Source organism: Frieseomelitta varia, unplaced genomic scaffold (assembly GCF_011392965.1).
Source record: "Frieseomelitta varia isolate USP_RPSP 00005682 unplaced genomic scaffold, Fvar_1.2 scaffold_211, whole genome shotgun sequence".
In the NCBI taxonomy this organism is placed as follows: domain Eukaryota; kingdom Metazoa; phylum Arthropoda; class Insecta; order Hymenoptera; family Apidae; genus Frieseomelitta; species Frieseomelitta varia.
Genome location: NW_025109873.1, coordinates 69,825 through 94,856, shown reverse-complemented (window position 1 = coordinate 94,856; position 25,032 = coordinate 69,825). Strand labels below are relative to the sequence as shown.

Sequence of the window (25,032 nt, the reverse complement as noted above, 5' to 3'; positions counted from 1 at the left end):
CATAATAATAAGTTATATTATATTATTATTATTCTAAGTTACATTATATTAATATAAGTTATTACATTTTATCCAAAGTAAAGTATACCAATATATTCAGATCAATTTCTCTATTTCGTTAGCGATGTTCACGAAAATTTCAACATTCGAATCGTGTCTCTCAACGCTGGAATCAAATTCGTGTTTTTGAAAAAAATTTGAACCAATTTCTCATCATTTATTTATTCAGTGCAATCGAGGAAACAATTCTACGTTTCGAAATAGTTTCATCGGAGACACCAGTTACGAGAAAAGAATCGTCTTCGCAAATATCACGGAAATCTGGGCCATCGATGAAATATTCAACTCTTCCAGGTTTATTCCAGATCTTTGGTGCTTGCGCATACCAATAAACAGCTGCTTTTTCATTTCAGTTCTAATTGGGTCAAAATCGCGGTAACTTGCTCCATGCTATTCGGGTCAACAGCAGAGAGAGTGAAGGAGAGAGAGAGAGAATATTCGTTTATTTCTTGCAAGTATCCCAATAACACGAGAGAGCACGAGAAACAAATACATTTTGTTTGATTGATTCCTTTCTATTTTTACTTGATGATCAAATAAACTGCACCATAAACTCGAGCAATTCAACACATTACGATGAACGATCGAAGGTAAGTTTGAAAGATATTTAATCTTTCTGTTTTCAATAGAATAGAGCCCCCTTTATGCGAACGTTCTGTTATTTGAATTGTGCGTTTTCCTGCTACAATAAATGTGTTTGCTTGCGGCGCGTTGTTTCGTAGGACCAAATCGATTCTGTCTGAAATTGACATAGTGTCAGTATTGTTGCCGAAACACGTGGTAATTGACAAAGAAAGATGACATAATTAAGGAACTTGAATTATGGGAGAGTGTGCGACAAATTGATGTTGCAAAGTCAATCATCACCGGTACAAAAAAAAAAAAAAAAAAATCGGAAACGTGCTGTTAAAAACTATTTACAGATGCAAGCAGCAGACGTTTCAACAAGTCAAAAGACTTCTGTGGCGGCTAAATTTGATTGAACACTGACTGAACAAATAGTAAAAAATATTCTAAATGTCTTTTTGTTTGTGTAATTTATGCACGAACTGACAAATTTGACTAAACAAATAGTAGAAAATATTTTAAACGTCTTTTTGTTTGTGTAATTTATGTACGAACTGACAAATTTGACTAAACAAATAGTAGAAAATATTTTAAACGTCTTTTTGTTTGTGTAATTTATGCACGAACTGACAAATTTGACTAAACAAATAGTAGAAAATATTTTAAACGTCTTTTCGTTTGTGTAATTTATGTACGAATTTATATTTAGATTGGCAAAAATTTTATTTGGTGTTTTTGAGTAATAAATGAAATTCAGTGTCAATCGTTTGTCGTTGTGTAAACATTCTTTTATCCAAACACTTTTGTTCATACAATTTAATTTACAATAATAATTTATATTATTTATAATTTTATAATTATAATTTACTTACAATTATATAATTTATATTACTTGTAATTTTATAATTATATAATTTATACTATTATAATTAAAATAATTTCAACCATTTTCTTATTACATTGATCGTTCGTTAATTTTGTTATTTGTACATTTGTACGTGCGATTAATCATATTATATAATATATTATAACATTGATTATTACGTTTGCATAAATCAAATTACTTTTGTTAAACTGTTCAAATGATTGAAATAATATTTGCAAATTTACATTTGCAAAACTGAAGACACAGAAATAAAATTGATGCCATTCGTAATGTAAATATAGTAATATTTGACAGGGACGTGAAATTATTTCCAAGCTAATGTTGAAACAATAGCACCTCTACAGCGGCATTACGAACGAAAACTTTGTAAGCTCCTTCCGTATTTCTCGTACATCCACGTCTCGTACATTCTCGATCTTGCCACGAATGCGATATTTCTGAAACTTCGGTCTTTGGATATTTTCGTGAATCCAATATGACCGAGTAACGGCGGTGGGAAATGCAAACGATTCCTCCGTGTCACATCTAAAAACGTTCAGCCGACGTGACTCGGCCCAAATGCGATTTTATCCAGATTCGGTAATCTAGCAGCCTGTTTCTCTTTCGTCCCATTGTTTATGCGCGAGGTTTTATTTAAACTAAAATTTGAAATAAAGACGAGTATGAATTTTTATTTTTAAAATATAAAAATATTAACTTACAGTAAATAATATTAAATTAAAATAAATATAAAATAATAGAAATAGTAAAAATAAATAATATAAAAGAAAATTAAAAAAATATAGTAAAAAATATTAATTTAAAATAAATATAAAATAATAGAAATAATAAAAATAAATAATATAAAAGGAAATTTAAAAAATATAGTAAAAAATATTAATTTAAAATAAATATAAAATAATAGAAATAATAAAAATAAATAATATAAAAGAAAATTAAAAAAATATAGTAAAAAATATTAAATTAAAATAAACATAAAATAATAGAAATAATAAAAATAAATAATACAAAATAAAATTAAAAAATACAGTAAAAAAATATTAAATTAAAATAAACATAAAATAATAGAAATAGTAAAAATAAATAATATAAAATAAAATTTAAAAAATATAGTAAAAAAAATTAAATTAATAATGAATTAATATAAAAATATCAATCTAAAAATATTCAAAATATCTTAGAAACGACAGATTCTTTTTTTAGAAATTTCCTAATTCGCCTAGTTATAGAGTTCAATTTTGATAATTCTCTTCATTGTTCCAGACGAAGCAAGTTGGTCGACGTAACTTTATTTCGCATCGAAGTTAATTTAACGTGATCATTTTAATTTTTCTAGATTTTCTGTTCTGCAGGCAAATTGAAGCAACTTCGCTTCGCATCGGAATCGAGTTACTTTCCAAGTGACCCTATTAAGGGCCAAGCAATAATCGATCGTGATATCACGGATGTTTCAATTCCTCGAAGTTTCATAAAATTATAGAATCCGAGTGGAAAGGAGAAAATGTCAAAGCGAATCGGTGAAATTCCCTTTCGCAGCTGCACTCTCAAAAACTGCAGTTTAACAATACAAATTGATTAAAACGAATTGCAAGTGAGATGTGGCATTAACGTTGCGCTGGCCTTTAATGGGTTAAAATCAAATTACGATTGTCACAATCAAATTATGCTTTTCAATACTCGTGAACTGAACTGAAGGAAAAAACATGCTGTACAGAATAACGAATCGTTTCAACCATCTTGATTCAGGCGTGGACATGATTTGAAAAAATTATTATTTAAATGACATGTCATTTTCTTTGATTCAATGCTGTCCCGAAATAATCCTGCGTTGGTTTATTCGAACAAGTAAATGATTTTCCCCAAAATTATTTTATTGTTTGGCTATCGAAAGGAAAAAAGTAATTTCGTACTTTGTATTTGTCTCTTTAAATAATTGCTAATATTATTTCATGAATTTCACTTCCTGTTGAGATCGTTTGTTATTTCAATGAATTAAATCAAACAAACGACTGTCTGATTTAGACTACTTTCTCTAAAATTATATTTGAAATAAACACAATATAATTTGAAAAGAATCGTTATTTCAAATATTTTATTTTATTAATTATCTATATTTCGTTTTATTAATTTTACAACTATTTACTTATAAATTTACTTGTACTTATATATGTTATAATTTTATATACTTATATTAATTATATACTTATAATTTTATACACTTATATTAATTGTATACTTATAATTTTATATACATATATTAATTATATACTTATAATTTTATACACTTACATTAATTATATACTTATAATTTTATATACTTATATTAATCATATAATTTTATATACATACATTAATTATATACTTATAATTTTATATACTTATATTAATCATATAATTTTATACACTTACATTAATTATATACTTATAATTTTATATACATATATTAATTATATACTTATAATTTTATATACATATATTAATTACATACTTATAATTTTACTTATAAATTTGATCTTCGTTTCAAGTAAACTTTGCCCAATCCTGTCGCAGATCAACGATCCAGAACGAAAAGTCTGTCACAATAATGTGACAGTCTCGAAAATAATCTCGTCGAGCGTTCGTGAAAACACGTGAAAATACGTAATTCCCTGTTTCTTCTTTACCTTGACATTTCTAGATCCGCCTTGTCTATAGACACTATATTTTCACATCAGGTAGCTGATAAGAGAACAACAGATGAGAAATCTCACGGTCCATAAAGCACGCACTAAATTGCGCCTCTTCGGGGGTCTTATCGACCCTCCGGACCCCTACGATTGTTTGACACGGCGGCTTATCGTAAATAGATACAAAGGACGACAGCTCGGATCGATGCTCCTCCGCAAATGCGCACATTCACAATTGATAGATGGTCCGTGCGTTCGAGCATTATGATAAATCATAAACGTCTATGCCCCTTCGAGACACGCTCCGTCAGCATTATTTCACCGTAACAGCAAGGAAGAAGTATGTATACGTCAGTTATTTGTCGATGGGTTGTTTCAGTTGTTTAACGTTTATATCAGGCACGGGCATTTTGTTCGAACAATTTGTGCATTATATTAAACGTAGAAATTAATTTAGCCTCCTTTTCTTCTATACATCTTGCCATTTATTTATTGATTTTGATCTTCTTTCTTCGGGTTGCTTGTAATTTTCTCAAATTCTTTGAGATTGTTTTTTTAATAATTTTAGGTACCTCGTATCTTCAAGTCGCAAATTCAGCACAGTTGCGAATTATTTTACTGAATTAAATTATTATAAACGTACGGAATGTATTTTATATGACAATTTATTCATGATCATGTGACATATAACTTGTCGTGCAAGATATAATAAAATAATAAAATTCAATCAAATATAATTTAAACTCCGCTATTTATTTGTTTTGCCCTTGAAAGTCGGTTTTTGGATCATTTTGCATTGCAGGCCAATGTTCTTCTTCCATTTCAGCAGAGTTTTCATTGATATATAACTTTGTTAATTGTTCAAGTTCTTCGAATTTTCAATTTTCAAGTTCAATTGCTGATCAATAAATTACAATCTGATGTGTTATAAATGTGACATTGTTTTAAGTATATTTAAGTGTAACCCAGGCAAAACATAATAAATTTATTAATTCTCAATAATTTCTATCATAATAATATCGTACCGACGAGTTCTAAAAGGAAGCGACAAATTATCGTACGTATACTCTTCGGTCACTCGTTATGGTCCGCAATCGGTTGCCAGCGCAAGTGGTTAATATATTTATATATATAAATTATTTAATAACAATATACATATACAAATTATTTAACCTCTTGCGCTGAGTATGATGTGCCACGCACGTCGAGAATTTTTTTTGTCCAAATGTTGCAACATTTCCTCAGTTTTAAGTATATATTTAAGTATAACCCAGGCAAAACGAATGATAAATTTATTAATTCTGAACAATTTCTATCATAATAATATCGTACCGACGAGTTCTAAAAGAAAACGACGAATTATCGTACGTATACTGTTCGGTCACTCGTTATGGTCCGTAATCGGTTGCCAGCGCAAGTGGTTAATATATTTATATATATAAATTATTTAATAACAATATACATATACAAATTATTTAACCTCTTGCGCTGAGTATGATGTGCCACGCACGTCGAGAATTTTTTTTGTCCAAATGTTGCAACATTTCCTCAGTTTTAAGTATATATTTAAGTGTAACCCAGGCAAAACGAATAATAAATTTATTAATTCTCAACAATTTCTATCACAATAATATCGTACCGACGAGTTCAAAAAGAAAACGACGAATTATCGTACGTATACGGTTCGGTCACTCGTTATGGTTCGCAATCAGTCGCCAGCCAAAATATAACATCGTGAGATATATTTTGTACGATAATACATTCACGATTAATATATTTCGTTACACAAAATAATAATAAAATACACTTAACATTAATTTTTCTTCCTTTCTAACGTCACATTTAACGTTTTTCATTAAATTGTTCGTTTATCTGGGGAAACCGAATAATAACTTCCGTCCGTCTTGCATTTCCGTTTAATAACCGTGAATTTTATGCTCTGTTGGCAGTATCTTTGCAACCAGGAGACAACAGTTAATGTGTAAAATTTGCATAAGCTGTAGTCGAGCGTGACAGGGTAGTTACCGGTTGATACCAGTATCGTGGCTAATGGGCCGATTACAGGGTATAATGACTGACTTCCGACAATTATGCGACTTCATTGCCGGTCCTTGAATTTTCTAAAAAGTTATCTCCTTACAAGTTGTTCATCACGTTCAGGCGTTCAACTGAGGAAGGTTCTATTGCATAGGAAATTATTAGAAAATTGCATTAGAGTCGCCTATGAAATTATTAGAAAATTATTAGAACAACGACGTTGTGCTCATGGAAGTATATTACCTATATTTCGACTGTTGTCGCTATCTGTCGATGAAACACGTTGCACTTTGAATTGTATTCCCATGAATTTACTTTCGACTGTGTATAAAGTAATCGTTGTGTGTGAACATATGCTTCAGACGAGTATGTTGCGTACCTAATTGGTTATTTGTTCTGTTAAAAATAATGCAACATTGGAGACTAGCAAGCGATTGATAGTAATCGTGATACTAACAATTGGTACTAATTCTAATTTCTTCAACGACAATATTCCTACACTAGAAATGCAAACGTACTGAAACAAGTTTCTTTCAATAATAAACGTATGTATATAGGTTTTCACTAATAAACAATTTAATTATATTACCTAACACTGAATATCACAATTTATTTGTATCGACAATTCAATAATCTGATGTAAAAAACTTATATTTAAAAACTACATTGCATTCATTTCAGGAATTACAATATTACAACAGTTTTACAACAATTTTGAAATGGGTCTAAACAAAAATTATTGCATTATCAAAATTGAGGCAATCAGAATTTATATTGAGCATTTTATCAGTAGAAAAAAAAAAAAAATATATATATATATATGTACAACGTGGCTTTTCAACAAAAAATCTTGCCAAAAATACGATCAAAATATTTCCGAACATCTAATATAAATTAACAGCTTAGCCGCAGAATAGTAACAGCTTACAGAATATAATTTACAATATTCGCGATGCAATAAAGAATAATTCCCATTAATCCGTGCCCTTGTTCCCTCTCTACTCGATCGTACAGAGTCGCCATCAATTTTTCGTTTGCTTTTTCCCGTACCCTGACATTTATTCACGCTACGTTTCATTACGGCTCGGACGGCCTCTCTCTTTGGTCCGCGTTTGCGAGTGTTTCAAAAAGTCTAAACAATGGCGCGGAGTTGCGTATTCCAATCTACGAAACAATTGGCAATCCGTTATTCGCCGGTGGCCCAACTTTTTCCATCGTTCTGATACCCGGATAACCAAGAGTAACGATTTCTTTTCCTCTTTTTCTTTCTTTCCCACCTTCTCCATCGGCCGTTGGCGTACAGCCAACCTCGCGAGGAGACGTTAATTACTTAAGACATCCGCGGCGCCGGCAGGATTATTCGCGAGATAGATTTCACAAATTTACAGGGCGCAAGACGAAAGATAAACGGGGGATCGTGCGCGCGTATCGGCCGATGAATTATCGTGCACGGCCATAAAGTGCGGTTTACCGTGACAGGGCCCACGATTTCAGGCAGATAAAAAGAAACGCGAAAACAGAGATGGAAAAAGGAGGACGTATCGTTTTACCATTTTGTCATTTCACTTTGGGATAAGGTGAACATTCGCGCCCTAACTCGGACAAAATTATTGGGACTATTGTTATCAATATATGACTATACTAGTACTAATAATACTAGTATAGTATAATACTAATAACACTAATACTATTATAGTGTAATACTAATAATATTATAATAGTACTATTATAGTATAATACTATACTATATTAATACTATTATAGTGTAATACTAATAACACTAGTACTATTATAGTACAATACTATACTATATAAGTACTATTATAGTAAAATACTATACTACTATTATAGTATGGTATACTAGTACTATTAATTACTATTACTATTATATATTATAGTATAATACTATACTATATAAGTACTATTATAGTAAAATACTATACTACTATTATATTATAGTATAATACTATACTATATAAGTACTATTATAGTAAAATACTATACTACTATTATAGTATGGTATACTAGTACTATTAATTACTATTGTAGTATAATATATTAATATAGTATAATAATACTATACTATTACTATTATAATATACTGTACTATACAGTAGTATGATACTATACTATTATAGTAGAATACTATATTATACTAGTATTATTATATTATAATACTATACTATACTATTATACTAGTACTATTGTATTATGATACTATACTATATTATACTAGTACTATTATATTATGATACTATATTATACTATACTAGTACTATTATAGTATAATACTATAACTAGTGCTGTAATAGTATAATAACACTATTACATTAGTATTATTATATTATTATGGTACGTATATTATACTATATTGTTATAGTACTAATATTATTATATTATACTAGTATTGATAATAATAGTACTATTATATATAGTATAATACTATACTATACTTTAGTATATTATATACTAATCGGTTGGTTAGATTCCGAGATATCTTGCACACCGTTTCTGAAAAACGGTTTAAAGTTTCAGAACATCATTTTTCACACGTATCCTTCACTTACATTTTTTTATTTATATATCGCGGCTCATAGTTCTTACAATTCGCAACTAAATTGAATCCAAGTCCCCTAATATCCGATTCACCGAATGTAATATTCGAATCACACGATCTACACTTTATAATACTGCTCAAAGTTGTAAACAGTGATACAAATTCAATTATTCTGTATCCGCGGATTAAATTATTATACCCCGAAATATGTCGTTCTAAAGGCTAGGATCTTATTTCTAAGACTTCAGACTACCGTTTAAAACAAAACAGAAAACAGAAAAAAATCGATATCTGGAAAATTTCAAACTGTCCTGACTCCTTCTTAACACACGCATGCATATACACGTGTATATGTACACTGGTACGAGACGTGTGTAAAATACCCCGTCTAGGGTTAGAGGCGTCGTTTAACATCAAAGGTGTGGCACAAACACAAAATAGAAATAGTAAGAGGACGTCGGGACTCGTTCATGGTCGACGGCCAACCGTCCAGCAAACTCGCAATAAAAGCGCGGCGGGAATCAGTATCGCGGGCCGGTGCTTTGTCCCGCAGATTGCAATGCGAATCGTCAAGTATTGTTTACACTGGGCAGGGAGGACAGAGCCGGGCAAGCGTTAAATGATTTTGCCACAAAGCTATCCAATATTGCGCCAGGTCGCTAAATAATGAGGGTGGAATCTTGTGTCGGTGAAGCGAGCCAAAAGGGTTGCACAACGTAATGAAAGAACCCCAAGTCACAGTCATAAAGTTCTCACTTCACGCATAAATTTTAATCTCTCTCTCTGTCTCTTCATGGCTGCGAGTAATTGTTCTCGGAATATAACTTTTTAAATTTTTTTTTTGGCTAGTAAAAATTCAGTCTCGAATGGATTTTGAAAATTCTGGGAATCTGGCCGAATCGAAGTCGAGCAATCCCGTTGCGATCGTTTTCAGCGGACGAAACGAATTTTTATCGAGATCGCGAGTATCTATTGAATTTTTATCTCGAAGATATAAAATTCCACGGGAACGTGAGAATCCATGCTCGGACGAGAGAAATAATATCGGTTCGATTAATCGTAACTTCGTCGGCGATTTCGTAGACTTTTCTAAGCGACGCGTTATTTCATTTATTTTTTTTTTTTCACAGGGAAACACATTTCGATCGTTGAACGCTATTAATTTACTTCGGCTAATAATAAAATTTAGAATGATTTTATATTATTATATAATACATATTATATTTATTATACATTATTATATATGTTATATTATTATTATAAAATATATATTATATTTATCATATATTATTATATTATTATATTTATTAGAATGATATTATCCAGCATTTTACATTATATATGTTATATATGTTATATTATATATATTATTATATATTATTATTATATAATATATATTATATTTATCATATATTATTATATTATTATATTTATTAGAATGATATTATCTAGCAGTTTACATTCCCCGATAATAACGAGGAAAACGTATTAGTAGATTATAACACGAAGTAATTGGGACCTGGTAGTCATCTGTTCGATAGCAATTACCGTTGCTATAATCCTGCCCCTGAAATTAACGATCATAGCACGTGGGCCATGGTTCTCGAACAGGTTTAGAGACATTGCGACGAGATAAGTATCATCAATTCTCAGAAAAAATTGTGTGAAAAACGCGACGAGAAGCGTTGAAATTAGTCACGCTGTCTGACCGATAAGCTCTTGTTCTACTTACTGCGAGTAATACAATGATCGAACACATCACACGCTCTTATTTATTGTCAGAGATTTCTTAATTAAACAGAATCCTTTCGTCGGTGTTCTTTTAAACAGAAAATCAAAAGAAATCGAATAAACATTTACGTAACCGTCATATTTTCGAATTATAAATTATTATATATTATACTATTATACTTTTATCATTACACTATTATTCTATTAAACTGTTACGCTGTTAAATTGTATCATTATATAATATTACTTTGTTGTAATATATTTAACAATATAATATTTTATTTATTATATGTAATAGTGTGTAATTAAAATATTATATATAATTATTTACGTAAAATGAAAGGTATATATATTTCAGTTTCATTATCGTTTCACTCTCATTTTATTTCAATTTTATCTTCATTTTACGGTTCACCAGAACGGGTTACTTCATTTTTATGTTCTTTCACGATATATAAGACTTCGTCCGGGTTATGAAAGAGTAACGTAACGTCAATAATGCATTAGCCTTTATATATTACAGGGCATCTGGAAATATATGAACACGTAGACAACCTGTACAGCAATGATTTTAGAGTGTGCCATAAACTCGTTCAGTTTCCTGGCCATAAATGTGGCCAAGGAACCGAAAACATTGTTGACTGGCATTACTTTCGCCCTAGAACTTCGGAATGAATAGACTTACGAGCTTCCATCGTATCACAAGCACCTTTGTTAGTTTTATTATCTTTCTAGAAAAATAAACATAATTTCGTCCATAACCAATTTATATTGCGTATATACTTCCATTGATATTTGTACTATAACGATTCCAATTTTATTTTGATTTTAAGGATAATGATTTTATTATATAATGTAACTGCAAACTTGGTAACCGCAAATTTATCTTAAATCGGAATGTATGATTTTCAACGATAATTTTATAAATTTTGTAAATTTTGTAAATTTTGTAAATTTTATAAATATTGTAAATTTTATAAATTTTGTAAACTTTATAAATTTTGTAAATTTTATAAATTTTACAAATTTTGTAAATTTTATAAATTTAATAATTACAGCGACAAATTTGGAAAAATAATTTATCTTAAATCGTATATATAATTCTCTCCTACAAGATCATCAACATTGCACATTACAATGTATTCATTAAACGAATGTTTCATCGCTGTAAAATTCTACTGCACTCCACATATTACTTGACTTACGTCAGAATGTGCAAAAACAGCGAAGCTTGACAATTTTAAGCCACGTTCACCCTCTTATCTGGATACAGTTGACCTCTTTACCTAGTTACTCGATCATCTTACTTCTTGAACGAGTTGTCCACTCGTTATTTTTATCAAATTGGTCGATGCAAATCCGCTGCTTCGAACAAATATTTCTATTTTAAAATATTACGATAATATGTATCTATATATTAATCAATTTATCTATATATATATATATATATCTATATATTAATCAATTTTTAGCGTTTTTATTTGTTAGAAGCACGTTGCGTATTCGCGAGTTTTCCTATACTTTTTCGTATAAAAAATTTTCTATAGTTTTTTTCTATAGTAAAAAATTTGACTTATTTTTCAAGATATTTTTCACATTGTATCTACGTAAGTATAAACAAGACATTTTTTTATATTACTTCTAATTTATAAATACGTGCGCCAAACAAGGAAAACAATCTCTGATGCCCGTTCGTCTATATTTTCATCCGTATCTTTCCGTTCGTAAAATTGAAAAAGAAAAGGAAAAAAAAAAAAAAAAAGAAAAAAAAAACGAAAAACCATCGTTTCTCGATAAACTCGATTCTTCTCTCTGTCAAAGGAAACAGGAAGACGGAAGAGTATCAGTATGACTAACAGCAATGGATTAACCGTTTAAACCGAGTTAACCGGTGCACGTGACAAGAGAAAATCTCTTTGGAATTCCATCGGCGGTGACAAAAGGTCAATTTCCAAAGTCGTTCCGAACCATTTCGGTTCTCGTTCGTCCGGAATGGGAGGCGACTAAAAAAAATAAAAAAAAAAAAAAAAAATAAAAGAGAGACAGAGAGAAACAGAATCGATATTCCCGCGTAGACACGAGGCCAATCAAGTTTCGTCATTTTCATCGTTCAACTTCGACCTTGTAATCGAGTTTTGCCTTCGAAATTTACATAGAAAACTCGCAGCGGCGAAAAGGGAGAGGACAAAAAAAAAAAAAAAACAGGAAAAAAAGCGGCAGTCGCGCACGGGTTTTCATAGTAGTTTCTAAACGTTTCATCGGTTCACGGTTCGTTTAACGAGGAGCGCGGGGAACCGAAGGGTGAACAAGCTCGAATTCGTATTCATTTGCCGATTCGTCAGCCTCCGCCTGTAAATATACGAGCAAACACGAGAAGTGGAAAAGTAAGTTGCATTCACTTAGAACATCACTCTGGGTGAAACTGTTGTGCGCGAAGTTGCGGAACAGTCGCAAAGTGGGAATAATCCATCCGAATCTCGGAAAGTCTTGAAAATCTCTGAATGGAGCGATACGTACTTTTGAAATAATTAAAAAAGAAGTCCAAAAATTTTCTGTACAGGGTGCAAAAAAAGAAATAAATGTCGCGATTATGCTAGATGGAGAACAATGCAAGCCAAGGTGTCGCAAAATTGACGTTGACCGGTTCTTTGAAGGTCAAATTTTTTTAATGATTGCGTCGTATTCTCATTGATAAGATAAAATGTCTCGAAGAAACCACGTGTCGGAAATGACTCCTTCTCTCAGAAAATGATGCTGATACTTCTATAATTTTTAAATTATATTTCATTTATATTATTGTTATATTTTATAGTGAAATATGGTACATCGCATAGAATTTATACTGGAATTTTTACGAACTATTTTCTTGAGCAAATTACGTCAAATTATTATTATTATTATTATTTACGTAAACCCATCAGTGGATAAACTCGAGCAGCAAGAGCAATGGCTTGTTCTTCTTTACGCCAATGAACACTCCGTGTGTGTTCTCTTGAAAAAATGGCAAAAACGTGGTCAAATTGACTATAAAATTTTTAATTTATAATTTTCAATGGAAACTTTCATATTTACATATTTGTCACAGTGTATTTTTAGATGCTCGAGTGATTTTTAATGAAATATATCAACAGAAGCTTGTACTCTTTATTGTTATCATTATTAATTTTGTCTTGTATCTTGCAGTTTAATTTCTTTGCTACAAATATTATACTTTTTCGTCGGTAGTCTCAACGTTAATAATTTAATACTGCAGACGCGTGTGCGCTAACAGCGACTTTATTATATATTTATGGTTCTGAACGCGTGGATGTCTATTTTACGTAATTATATATATAATTTTTATTATTAATATATTAATACTATAATTTTTCATATTATTTTTCACTAACATTTGTTTTATCATAGTTGTAGTATTAATATTTGATTCATCATATTGTACTATTAGTATATTAATACTATAATTCTTCATATTAGGTTTAACTAACATTTGTTTTATTATACTTGTAATAATAATATTTGATTCATCATATTGTACTATTAATATATTAATACTATAATTTTTCATATTATTTTTCACTAACATTTGTTTTATCATAGTTGTAGTATTAATATTTGATTCATCATATTGTACTATTAATATATTAATATTATAATTCTTCATATTAGGTTTCATTAACATTTGATTTGATCATAGTTGTAGTATTAATATTTGATTCATCACATTGTACTATTAATATATTAATACTATAATTTTTCACATTAGGTTTCACTAACATTTGATTCATCATAGTTGTAGTATTACTATTTGATTCATCATATTGTACTATTAATATATTAATATTTGATTCATCATATTGTACTATTAATATATTAATATTATAATTCTTCATATTAGGTTTCATTAACATTTGATTTGATCATAGTTGTAGTATTAATATTTGATTCATCACATTGTACTATTAATATATTAATACTATAATTTTTCACATTAGGTTTCACTAACATTTGATTCATCATAGTTGTAGTATTACTATTTGATTCATCATATTGTACTATTAATATATTAATATTTGATTCATCATATTGTACTATTAATATATTAATATTATAATTCTTCATATTAGGTTTCATTAACATTTGATTTGATCATAGTTATAGTATTAATATTTGATTCATCATATTGTACTATTAATAAATTAATACTATAATTCTTCATATTAGGTTTCACTAACATTTGACTCATCATAGTTGTAGTATTAATATTTGATTCATCACATTGTACTATTAATATATTAATACTATAATTCTTCACATTAGGTTTCACTAACATTTGAGCCATCATAGTTGTAGCATCAGTCTGAATCTATATAATCAAATAATAAAACTATCTACTAACATCATTCAAAATATAAACACACACATAACACAGACATCCACATGTCCAGAACCATAAAGTCGCTGTTAGAACATGTCTCAAATGAGGCAAAAACAAAAAAAAAAAAAAAAGAGGAAAAAGCTTAAATATATACGTCTCCATTTTGTAATAATTTCCACTAGTCTGTCTTCTCATTTGCCTTTGTGAATGAATGTTTGAAATTGTACAGAGACCTTATGGACACCGTGTGTACGCGCAGCGCAACTAATTTTCCCCGATTATATGAAGCGAATAACGGTGGCCGACTTTGGGCGGAGGCTCGTGGATCCTCTGAACCGTGATCTCTGTGAGCGGCGCGGTGCTGCCAGGACCAGGCTCTTTCTTCTTCTCGTTGGGCGTTCGCCGTGTCCTCTGAAAACTGGCTACCGGGGCCCTGGAATTAGTTGGAAAGCTCGGGAGAGAGCTACGATCGGTACGTGCTCGAAATCGCCAAGTCCACGATCCATATTCTTTCCGTGTTCGCTCTTTTTCATTTATACGGATCCGGTGCCCGGATCCCGGTCTGCATAAACGCGATGAAATTTATGGCCGAAATGCGTCGAATCGTTCCGGGCCAATAAGGACCCGGGCGAATCCTTTTTCCACCCGTTTCCTTTCTGTCTCTCTCTCTCTCTCTCACTTTCTCTCTCTCTTCGCTTCCTACACACGCCACCGAATTCCCTCGAACGATAATTAATTATACTACACTACACGCGATCACCGGCGTGCATGTATGTACACTCGCGCTCGAAAGTTTCGAGGCAGTTTTTAACTTCGCATTTGACATTTCAAATTTTCCAATTGCAAAACGTGCATTTTACGTATTTCACGTTCCATGTCATTTCTAACGTAGTCACTAGGGGATTTTTTAACGAGCTGTTTAACGTCTCTAGCTTTCTTAGATATATTGTTAGTCGAATATTAATTTATATTTATATTCATGTTAGTCAAATATTATTAATCAAATTATAATTGTTGTGTATGATTATTATTGTGCCACTGTGTAAAATTATCATTATTATATATTATATTATATAATTGTTACGTTATAATTATTATGTACAATTATTACTATTATATTCATCAATAATTATACATCGTTATTATATCTAGTAATCATTACTGTTATGTATAATCAACATTGTTATGTATAAAAATGTATAAAATTATCATTATTATACATATTATAATTATTATTACATTATCATGTATAATTACTACTATTATATATTACATTCATTAATCATTACACATCGTTATTATTATTTAGTAATCATTATCGCATTATTATGTATAATTATCATTATATCATTGTGTAAAATTATCATCATTACATACCATATTATATAACTGTTATAATTATTATTACATTATTATGTACAATTATTACCATCGAATTCATCACTCATAATTATACATCACTATTATATTTAGTAATCATTATTACATCGTTATGTATAAAAATGTATAAAATTATCATTATTATATATATTATAATTATTATCACATTATCATGTATAATTACTACTATTATATTACATTACATTCATCGTTATTATTATTTAGTAATCATCATTGCATTGTTACGTATAATTATTATTATATAATTATGTAAAACTATCATTATTATATTACAATTACGTATGTAAAACTATCATTATTATATTACAATTACGTATGTAAAATAATCTAGCAACAAAGTGTCACTTAATTTTCCCAATTTTGAAACAGATGGTGCAGCAATTGACCCTCCCCCCTCCCTCCATCACCGAGGAACTTTTGGGCGAGGGTGTACATCCTCTTTTTGGATACCACTCACCAGATGGACTTTGCAACCGATCGCGTCACTCCGTTGCACCGAGAATTCGTGATTTATTTCCCTGTCGGGCGAATCCCACGCTTCTATCCCTTTTTTTCCCTTCCACCGGGATTCGCTCGTCGTTTTGCCCTTCATCAGGCTAGAAGCCAGCAACCATCATCCCCCCCACCTCCTTTTTCATTCTCTCTTTCTCTCTCACTCGTGCATTCGCTCTTTGTGAATCGTCTCCGCAATAATTACTCGAGCAATTTTTTGATTATAAATTTTTGATTCTGAATTTCTCCTCGGGTTGAAGAGGAATCGATTCTTCGCGCGAGGAATGTAATTTTTACACGAACTTTCCACGCGTGGTGTGGTTTTTATTTCGCGATCATCCGAGAGCCACGTGTCGTGAATTACGATCCTGTGGCTTTCAGACTCCGGAGAATATTCTGGGAAACGCTGGAAAAGCCCGTTTCATTTCGGCAAAAAAAAAAAAAAAAAAAACACCGAGACTACGAAGATTAAACAATGATCGAAACAACGATCTTTAATTACCATTCCATGCGGTTCTTATACGGTTGTTCAGATACTTTCGATTGTTATCTTTTTCACACGTTAAATATCTTTGTATTTTCAGTGTTATTTAATATTTAATATTAATATAGTATATTAACGTAAATACAATATTTAATATACATTTAATATTAATATAGTATATTAACATAAATACAATATTTAATATATATTTAATATTAATATAGTATATTAATATAAATACAATATTTAATATATATTCAATATAACTGTAGTATATTAACATAAATACAATATTTAATATATATTTAATATTAATATAGTATATTAATATAAATACAATATTTAATATATATTCAATATAACTGTAGTATATTAACATAAATACAATATTTAATATATATTTAATATTAATATAATATATTAATATGAACACAATATTTAATACACATTTAATATTAATATTAATATAATATTTAAAATGAATAATACTTTTCTCCGCGTTTCAAATAAATAAGAATTCTTTTAGCTAAATTTAATTTTCTTTTAGCTAAAATTAATAAACTTTTACTAAAATTAACTATAATAGTAAAATTAGTAAAATTAATTATAATAAGTAATAATACTTTCTAAGACGGTCCGATCTTTATAATAAATTGTAAGATATAGTTCCAAGTCGCTAATAACTTATACATAAGTGACGAAAAAAAAAATAAATAAATAAATAAATAAAAAGAATTCTTTTGTCTCTCCGTCTGTTTCGCAAACATTTCTAAAATTCGATCTCTCGTAAATTTTCGAAGCGAATTCTCCAGATCGCTGTGGCAGGTTCTGGTTTTCGTTTTTCGTTGTTGCGAAACCACTGCTCATTGCGAACAAAGTTGTAAATTCATCCGTGCCGTCAGTGGCACCGTGTAATAGAATGAACATTATGCGCTAATTCAGTTACTATCTAACGCAATAAAGGGAATGCGTTTCGCGATAAATCTTCATTATCAACTTCTGTGAATGTCGAGCGATTGATTGTTGAACGTTCGCGATAGTTGATCAATTAATTATACGACTCGCGTGAAACGAACGAACGAATTTCAACTGATGCTTATTCATAACATAAATTGTCACTTCGTGTAAGTTAAATGTTAGGTATACGTATATACGTGTACGTTCTCGTTTCGAGAATTTTATTTTCCATAGTCATTCGCACCATGTTATCTAAGAATAGTGGATGAATTATTTATAACCAAACTACAGATTTGAAATTCGACATGCGTACAATGATTGCAAAATTGTATGAAATATCGGGAAGTATTTATTATTAAATTAATAAATGAAAGAAAATTTCAATTTTCCTTTCTTTACTCGTTTTCGTACGAACTCAAAAATGTATAAAAATCCGCAGTCTATTTATGACAATTATTCATACAGATTTCTAATTAAATAGCCACGAGAATTAACTTTTTGTCTTTTTCTTTTGTAACAACATAAATTTTGTTGTTGAGGTAGTTTATAAAACAGTTTATATAATATAAAATAAAATAATGTAAAAAAAAATATAATATAAAATAGTTTCATATAATAAATAATATAAAAAAATATAATATGAAATAGTTTAATGTAATAAATAATATAAAAAAATATAATATGAAATAGTTTAATGTAATAAATAATATAAAAAAATATAATATAAAATAGTTTAATATAATAAATAATATAAAAAAATATAAAATAGTTTACAATTATAGGTTATAATTGGTTTTTAAAATAGTTTATAATTACGGGTTACAAATGTGTTAGAAGCTCGTATTTAAATAAACGAATTTAATAACCAACACTTCATTTAATCAAGTACTGATTAAAATTCATTGAAAATTGAAAAAAAAAAATTTGTTAGGAGAAAAGTAATTTATAATTAGACTATGTAATAATAGTCTACTGATTCTCATGGTTTTCGTTCGTGTATTAGAAGCTCACGTTCAAATGAACGAATAGTAGTAACTACGAATTCATTTAATTCAACATGAACTTCTAATTTGAACACGAACGAGAAATTACAAGATTCACTGTCAATAGATTCGACAAGCTTTTATTTTCAATCAATATCAATTAGTACCTAATTAATAACGAAGGTTCGTTGAATTAAGTATTGATAAAATAAAAACTTGCCGAGGAACAAACAGTTTATAATTCAGATGACATTTGACGTTTTCACAATTTTTAGTTTTACGTATTACAAGTTCAAGTAGACGACAATCATTGACAATCAAAATCTTCGTTCAGATTGCTGATTAAAATTAAGGGAAAAAGATGCAGCTGATAAATAAACAAAAGACCGTTATGACTCTCGTTAATTTTTATTCAAGCATCAGAATCATCGGTTGAAATTTAGTTCGAATTTCTACTGTAAATAAAAATTCCAACACAACAGAAACTCTCGTTCAAAGTAAGCGAATGTTTCATGCTTACTCTCAAAAGCAAGTAAATTTCCTGTTAGATCGAAAACGGATCACCGTGCGCAAAGCGGAGAGGTTTATCAGTCCCTTTCAGGGGTAAATGGCATTCGCGGAGTCGCAAATATGGCAATTAAAGGCCGCGGGGAGTCACGCGTTTCATAGAACGAGATCGTCTGTCCGTTCGGTAACTAATCGGCACTGATTTAATCCAGCCGAACACAGGGCCAGACACGAACGTTTTGCCACGCACTGCGCGTGCCCGCGCTAATTCTTGAATATGCGTAACAGCCATCAGCATTAGATCGTTTATCCGATCGGCGACCCTTGGACGTTCCGACATCGTTTCACGCTACAGAGTTGTATCTACTTCGAACGCATGTTCCAATTTGATTACAATCGATCTTGCCACTCGATAATTATATAATTGTAATTATAATTATAATTTTGCAGGGATTATTTATATGTATGATTTCTGAAAAAATTATCGCTTTCTTTCGTCTTCGTAGGAAGATAAATTGTTTTTATTTCTTTTATTTTTATTTCACTTTTTGTTTTATTTTCATAGCACCAAATAAAAATTATTTATTTCACTTTGTTTTTATTCGGTGACAAGTCACCCGAGTGTTCGCTGCGTATTAGTGAACGTACTTTAGTCTCTTACGCGATTAAAATTTTTCGTAAATGATTATACTGTATTGAATAATAACGTATATATAATATANAAATAAAATAAAATAAAATAAAATAAAATAAAATAAAATAAAATAAAATAAAATAAAATAAAATAAAATAAAATAAAATAATATAATATAATATATTATATTGAATAATAATTTATCATGGGATGCAGATTTTACACGTCTGTAAAGTGAGAGTTGTGCAGAAATGTGCTGAATCCATGCAATATGCAAAAATGTCCAGAATAAAGTGCATCTTAGTTAGACTACGGACTTTTATGCGTTTTTATGAAATTTTTATGAATATAATTGAAGAAATGGTACCTGCGTAGAAAATTGCTCTCTCTACGTAGTAGTGTCATGATTAATACTCCTCTTTGGATATTTTATATTTTATATTTTTGCATACTATCATAATTCTGAAACGACCTGAAGTAATTATCAACAAAATTATAACACTATCGTCGACACTATAAAAAAAGATTTCTAGTATTATGGATTAAATCCAGAACATACTTTGGATGTTAGTAGAGATGTGTGTCAGATATTTTTCTACGTTTTTGTTTTTTTGTATCTTGTTTAACTGTGACCAACAAAAATTTATACAAATTTGCTGATTCCAGTTCTTGAAGCAACTCAATTCCTCTCGCAAAATAATATCGACAGTTCAAGTTTCGAGGATTTACAAAGTTCAATCAAGGATATTCAAGTTTTGAAAATTTAAATATTAATCGTGAATTTAAAAATATCATACGGAAGGAGATATGTACATACAACAACGTATGCTTATAACAATGTTTATATTTTCATACAAAACGACGCGTTATAAAACGATTAATGTTGACAGAAACTTGATAGAATCGAGAATACTCAAATACTGTCTTGAGAAATGTTCGGGTAATTTTGAATAACAAAGGCCTGAAATTTTTCTGCACGTGAAGCTCGTTAAGCATAAAGCCCGGTTCTTTCGCGAGAGAATCTGGAAACAGGAAGAAGACAAAAGGGATCACATTTATTAGTAGCTACCGGATCGTATTTCTTTTATCTTAAAGAAGGTTGAAAGTGGAGTTGCTGTTAATAAGAAACCTTCTACAGTGTTTGTAATATACGACCACATTTAACATGGACGAGCTTTTATGAAGATTAAAATCCCGAATTAAAATCAAACAGCCGAGTGTTATTGCGAACTTCTTTTTGCAAATAAATGTAAATTAAACAGAAATCCTCCGAGAATCGTAATTATCTATTCGATCTTAATTATATAGTATTAATTAACTAAATCATACGATGTGTTGCACGAGATTATTCAAATTCGTCAATTTTATATATTTTATATTTTATTTTTTAATTTTATATATTTTATATATTTTCAATTTTATATATTTTATATTTTATTTTGTTTTATATATTTTATATTTTATTTTATTTTATATATTTTATATTTTATTTTATTTTATATACTTTATATTTTATTTTATTTTATACATTTTATATTTTATTTTATTTTATTTTTTATATTTTATTTTATTTTATATATTTTATATTTTATTTTATTTCATTTTTTATATTTTATTTTATTTTATATATTTTATATTTTATTTTATTTAATTTTTTATTATATATTTTATATATTTATTTATTATATATATTTTTTTTATTTTATATATTTTATATTTTATTTATTATACTTTATTATATATTTTATATTTTATATTCTATTTATTATATTTTATTATATATTTTATATTTTCGTCAATTCCATATTTTCATAATTTAAAAAAAAACGTAACAAAATTATTAAATATTATAAAAAGTATTTCGAGTCGAGATCAAACGATCGAACTGTCGTGAAGTTTTGTAAATAAATGTAATTCTTTACGAGTCATCATAATCACTTACTCAATCTTACTTTAGATAGTTACCAATTACTAGAACTAAATCTAGCGAAGATAATTCATTCAAATTCACCAGTTTCACATTTTTAAAACAATGTGTACAATTCCTAGTTAATAGTAATTATTCTCAGTTAATAATAATTATTATGCATCTGCAAATCTCTTATTAACATCTTGCGTTGGAATGCGAGAATTTTTTGTCCCAAATTGCAACGTTTTCTCAGTTTCTAAGCATATTTAAATGTAACCCAGGCGAGACAAATGATAAGCTTATTACTTCTCAATAATTTCCATCCGGTGATGTCATACCGACGAGTTAAAAAAAAAAAAAAAAGAGAGCGACGAATTATTGTATACGGTTCGGTCACTCGTTATGGTCCGCGCATAAAAATCTGTGGTTCACTTGAGAAGAAAATTTATACGCAACACAGTCAATCTTTCGCATTTCACGCGACGATTTTTCCCACAAAGTCAGAAATAAGAGAAAGTGTGAGATCCTCGACTGACAAGACGTTCCGATTCATTTCCATCGAGAACCGCGAAGAGACGAGCCCACAATGAGTTACCAGTGTGTGAATCAGTATCGATCGACGCCGCATTGGTCGCACACGATATTTATACGATTTGCAGACACGACTATCTAGGATTATACGCGAGCACCGTGAATTATTAACGTTGTTACGTTGTCTTTTACATTGGCGTCATTTATCTGCACGTTTCGTAATACACCGTGTATCGATTATCGGCCAGACTTCCCGAAATAGCTTTTCAATAATAATCGCTGCCGACCGATCCGTCTCTTTATTGCATGTAAATACGATGCGCGAATGATAACCGATATTATCGGGGAATCCTCCAATAGGCTCCCAGTACCGATTCACGCGCTGAATTATTAAGTTTCTCGAACGACTCTCGGGAACAATTCTTCGGTTTGAAATAAAGAAAGACAGGACCACCCCTTTGCATGCTGAGAGATTAAAAAATAATAATAATGTAATAATAATATATAAAAATATATAATGATGATGATAATAATATAGTAAAAATAATATATAAAAATATATAATGATGATGATAACAATATAGTAAAAATAATGTATAAAAATATATAATAATGATGATAATAATATAGTAATAATAATATATAAAAATATATAATAATGATGATAATAATATAGTAAAAATAATATATAAAAATATGTACTAATGATGATAATAATATAGTAAAAATATATAAAAATATATCATAATGATGATAATAATATAGTAATAATAATATATAAAAATATATAATAATGATGATAATAATATAGTAAAAATAATATATAAAAATATATACTAATGATGATAATAATATAGTAAAAATATATAAAAATATATCATAATGATGATAATAATATAGTGAAAATAATATATAAAAATATATACTAATGATGATTAGTAATATAATAATAATAATATATAAAAATATATAATAATGATGATAATAATTAAATAATATAATATAATAAAGATTAGAAATAATAATTTTCTAGGCTCAATACCTACTTAATAATTTTCTAGGCTCAATACTTAAATAATAATATCTAGACTGTCTGGGAAGCTTAAACCTGCCTGAGCAAATTAATATCACTGGCCAGTAGCATGATCAATAATTTTAGAGATTAATTCGCTCGTCAAGATACGTCAAGATTGAAGGAAATTGGGAACTAGTAATTTTTAATAATTATAAATTAATAGAAATAATTTTCTAGGCTCAATACCTAGGGAAGCCTAAATCTCCCTGGGTAAACTAATATCACTGACTAATAGCACGATTAATAATTTTAGAAATTATTTCGCTCGTCAAGATACGTCAAGATTGAAGGAAATCGACAACTAGCAGCTTTTAATAGCAACATTTTGTTTCAAGAGTAAACTTTCGCTAGCAATTCCATTCTTTTCAATAATTATGAGTTATTAGAAACAATTTTCTACGCTCAATAACCTAGGGAAGCCTAAATAAATCAAAAACAAAAATCTAAATCACAAACTAAACTAAAATCACTGACCAATAGCATGATTAATACAATGCTCTCCGTTATAAAGATAATTCGTCTACACGCGCGTTTGCATCGCAATTTTCCAACACAGCGTTGTCCACGGCTTGTTCTTCTGAAGAACAGCGGTGTGTCGAAGCAACAACGATACGAAAGAAGAGAGATGAACTCGCGACTCACCTCGCGATTCAGAGGTTTCGCCAACGTGATAACGCCGGTGCGTGGATTTACGACGAAATGGTCCGTGAGTTGTATGCCATATTTCACCGGTGATCCTTCGGGATCGTGGCCCTTGAGGACGAACACTTCCGTACCGACTTTGGTTGATTCGGAGAGCGGCAGGCCCGCAGGGTATCCACCTGGTTCCAGGATAGGCGGTTCGTTTACATTGTTCGCGCCTGAAACAACAGAGAAGCCATTCGTGTTTTCAGTCGTTCTACGACCCTCTAAAGTTTAAAAAAGTTTCGGTTTGTGGTAGCGCTTTTTCTTTTTTTTTTACATTGGATCTACCAATAACGAACAATTACTAAGAACATTACCTTGAACTTTCACCTTGAATAGTTGTTTCTGAGAAATAGATAAGAGAGGATTTCGTATTAATAAATTATTCGATATCAGGCGAGACGATAATGATCTTCTTTTGTGAGTGAAAGATTTGCAATTTCATTGAACGAATGCTATCTTAACTTTTTTTTTCTATTAAGAACAGGATTCATTT

General features: G+C 29.6%; 1 protein-coding gene across 1 annotated transcript in view; it reads right to left on the bottom strand.

Moving 5' to 3' along the window:
* LOC122527113 (cadherin-87A-like) overlaps window positions 1–24,712 on the bottom strand; it is a gene marked incomplete at both ends in the record, with an annotated part of 38,801 nt that extends 14,089 nt beyond the window's left edge. Inside the window, one exon of the mRNA XM_043650996.1 lies at window positions 24,495–24,712. Within this exon, the coding sequence (XP_043506931.1) occupies window positions 24,495–24,712 (218 nt within the window). The remainder of the gene's footprint in view (window positions 1–24,494) is intronic.
* Window positions 24,713–25,032: the final 320 nt, after the last annotated feature.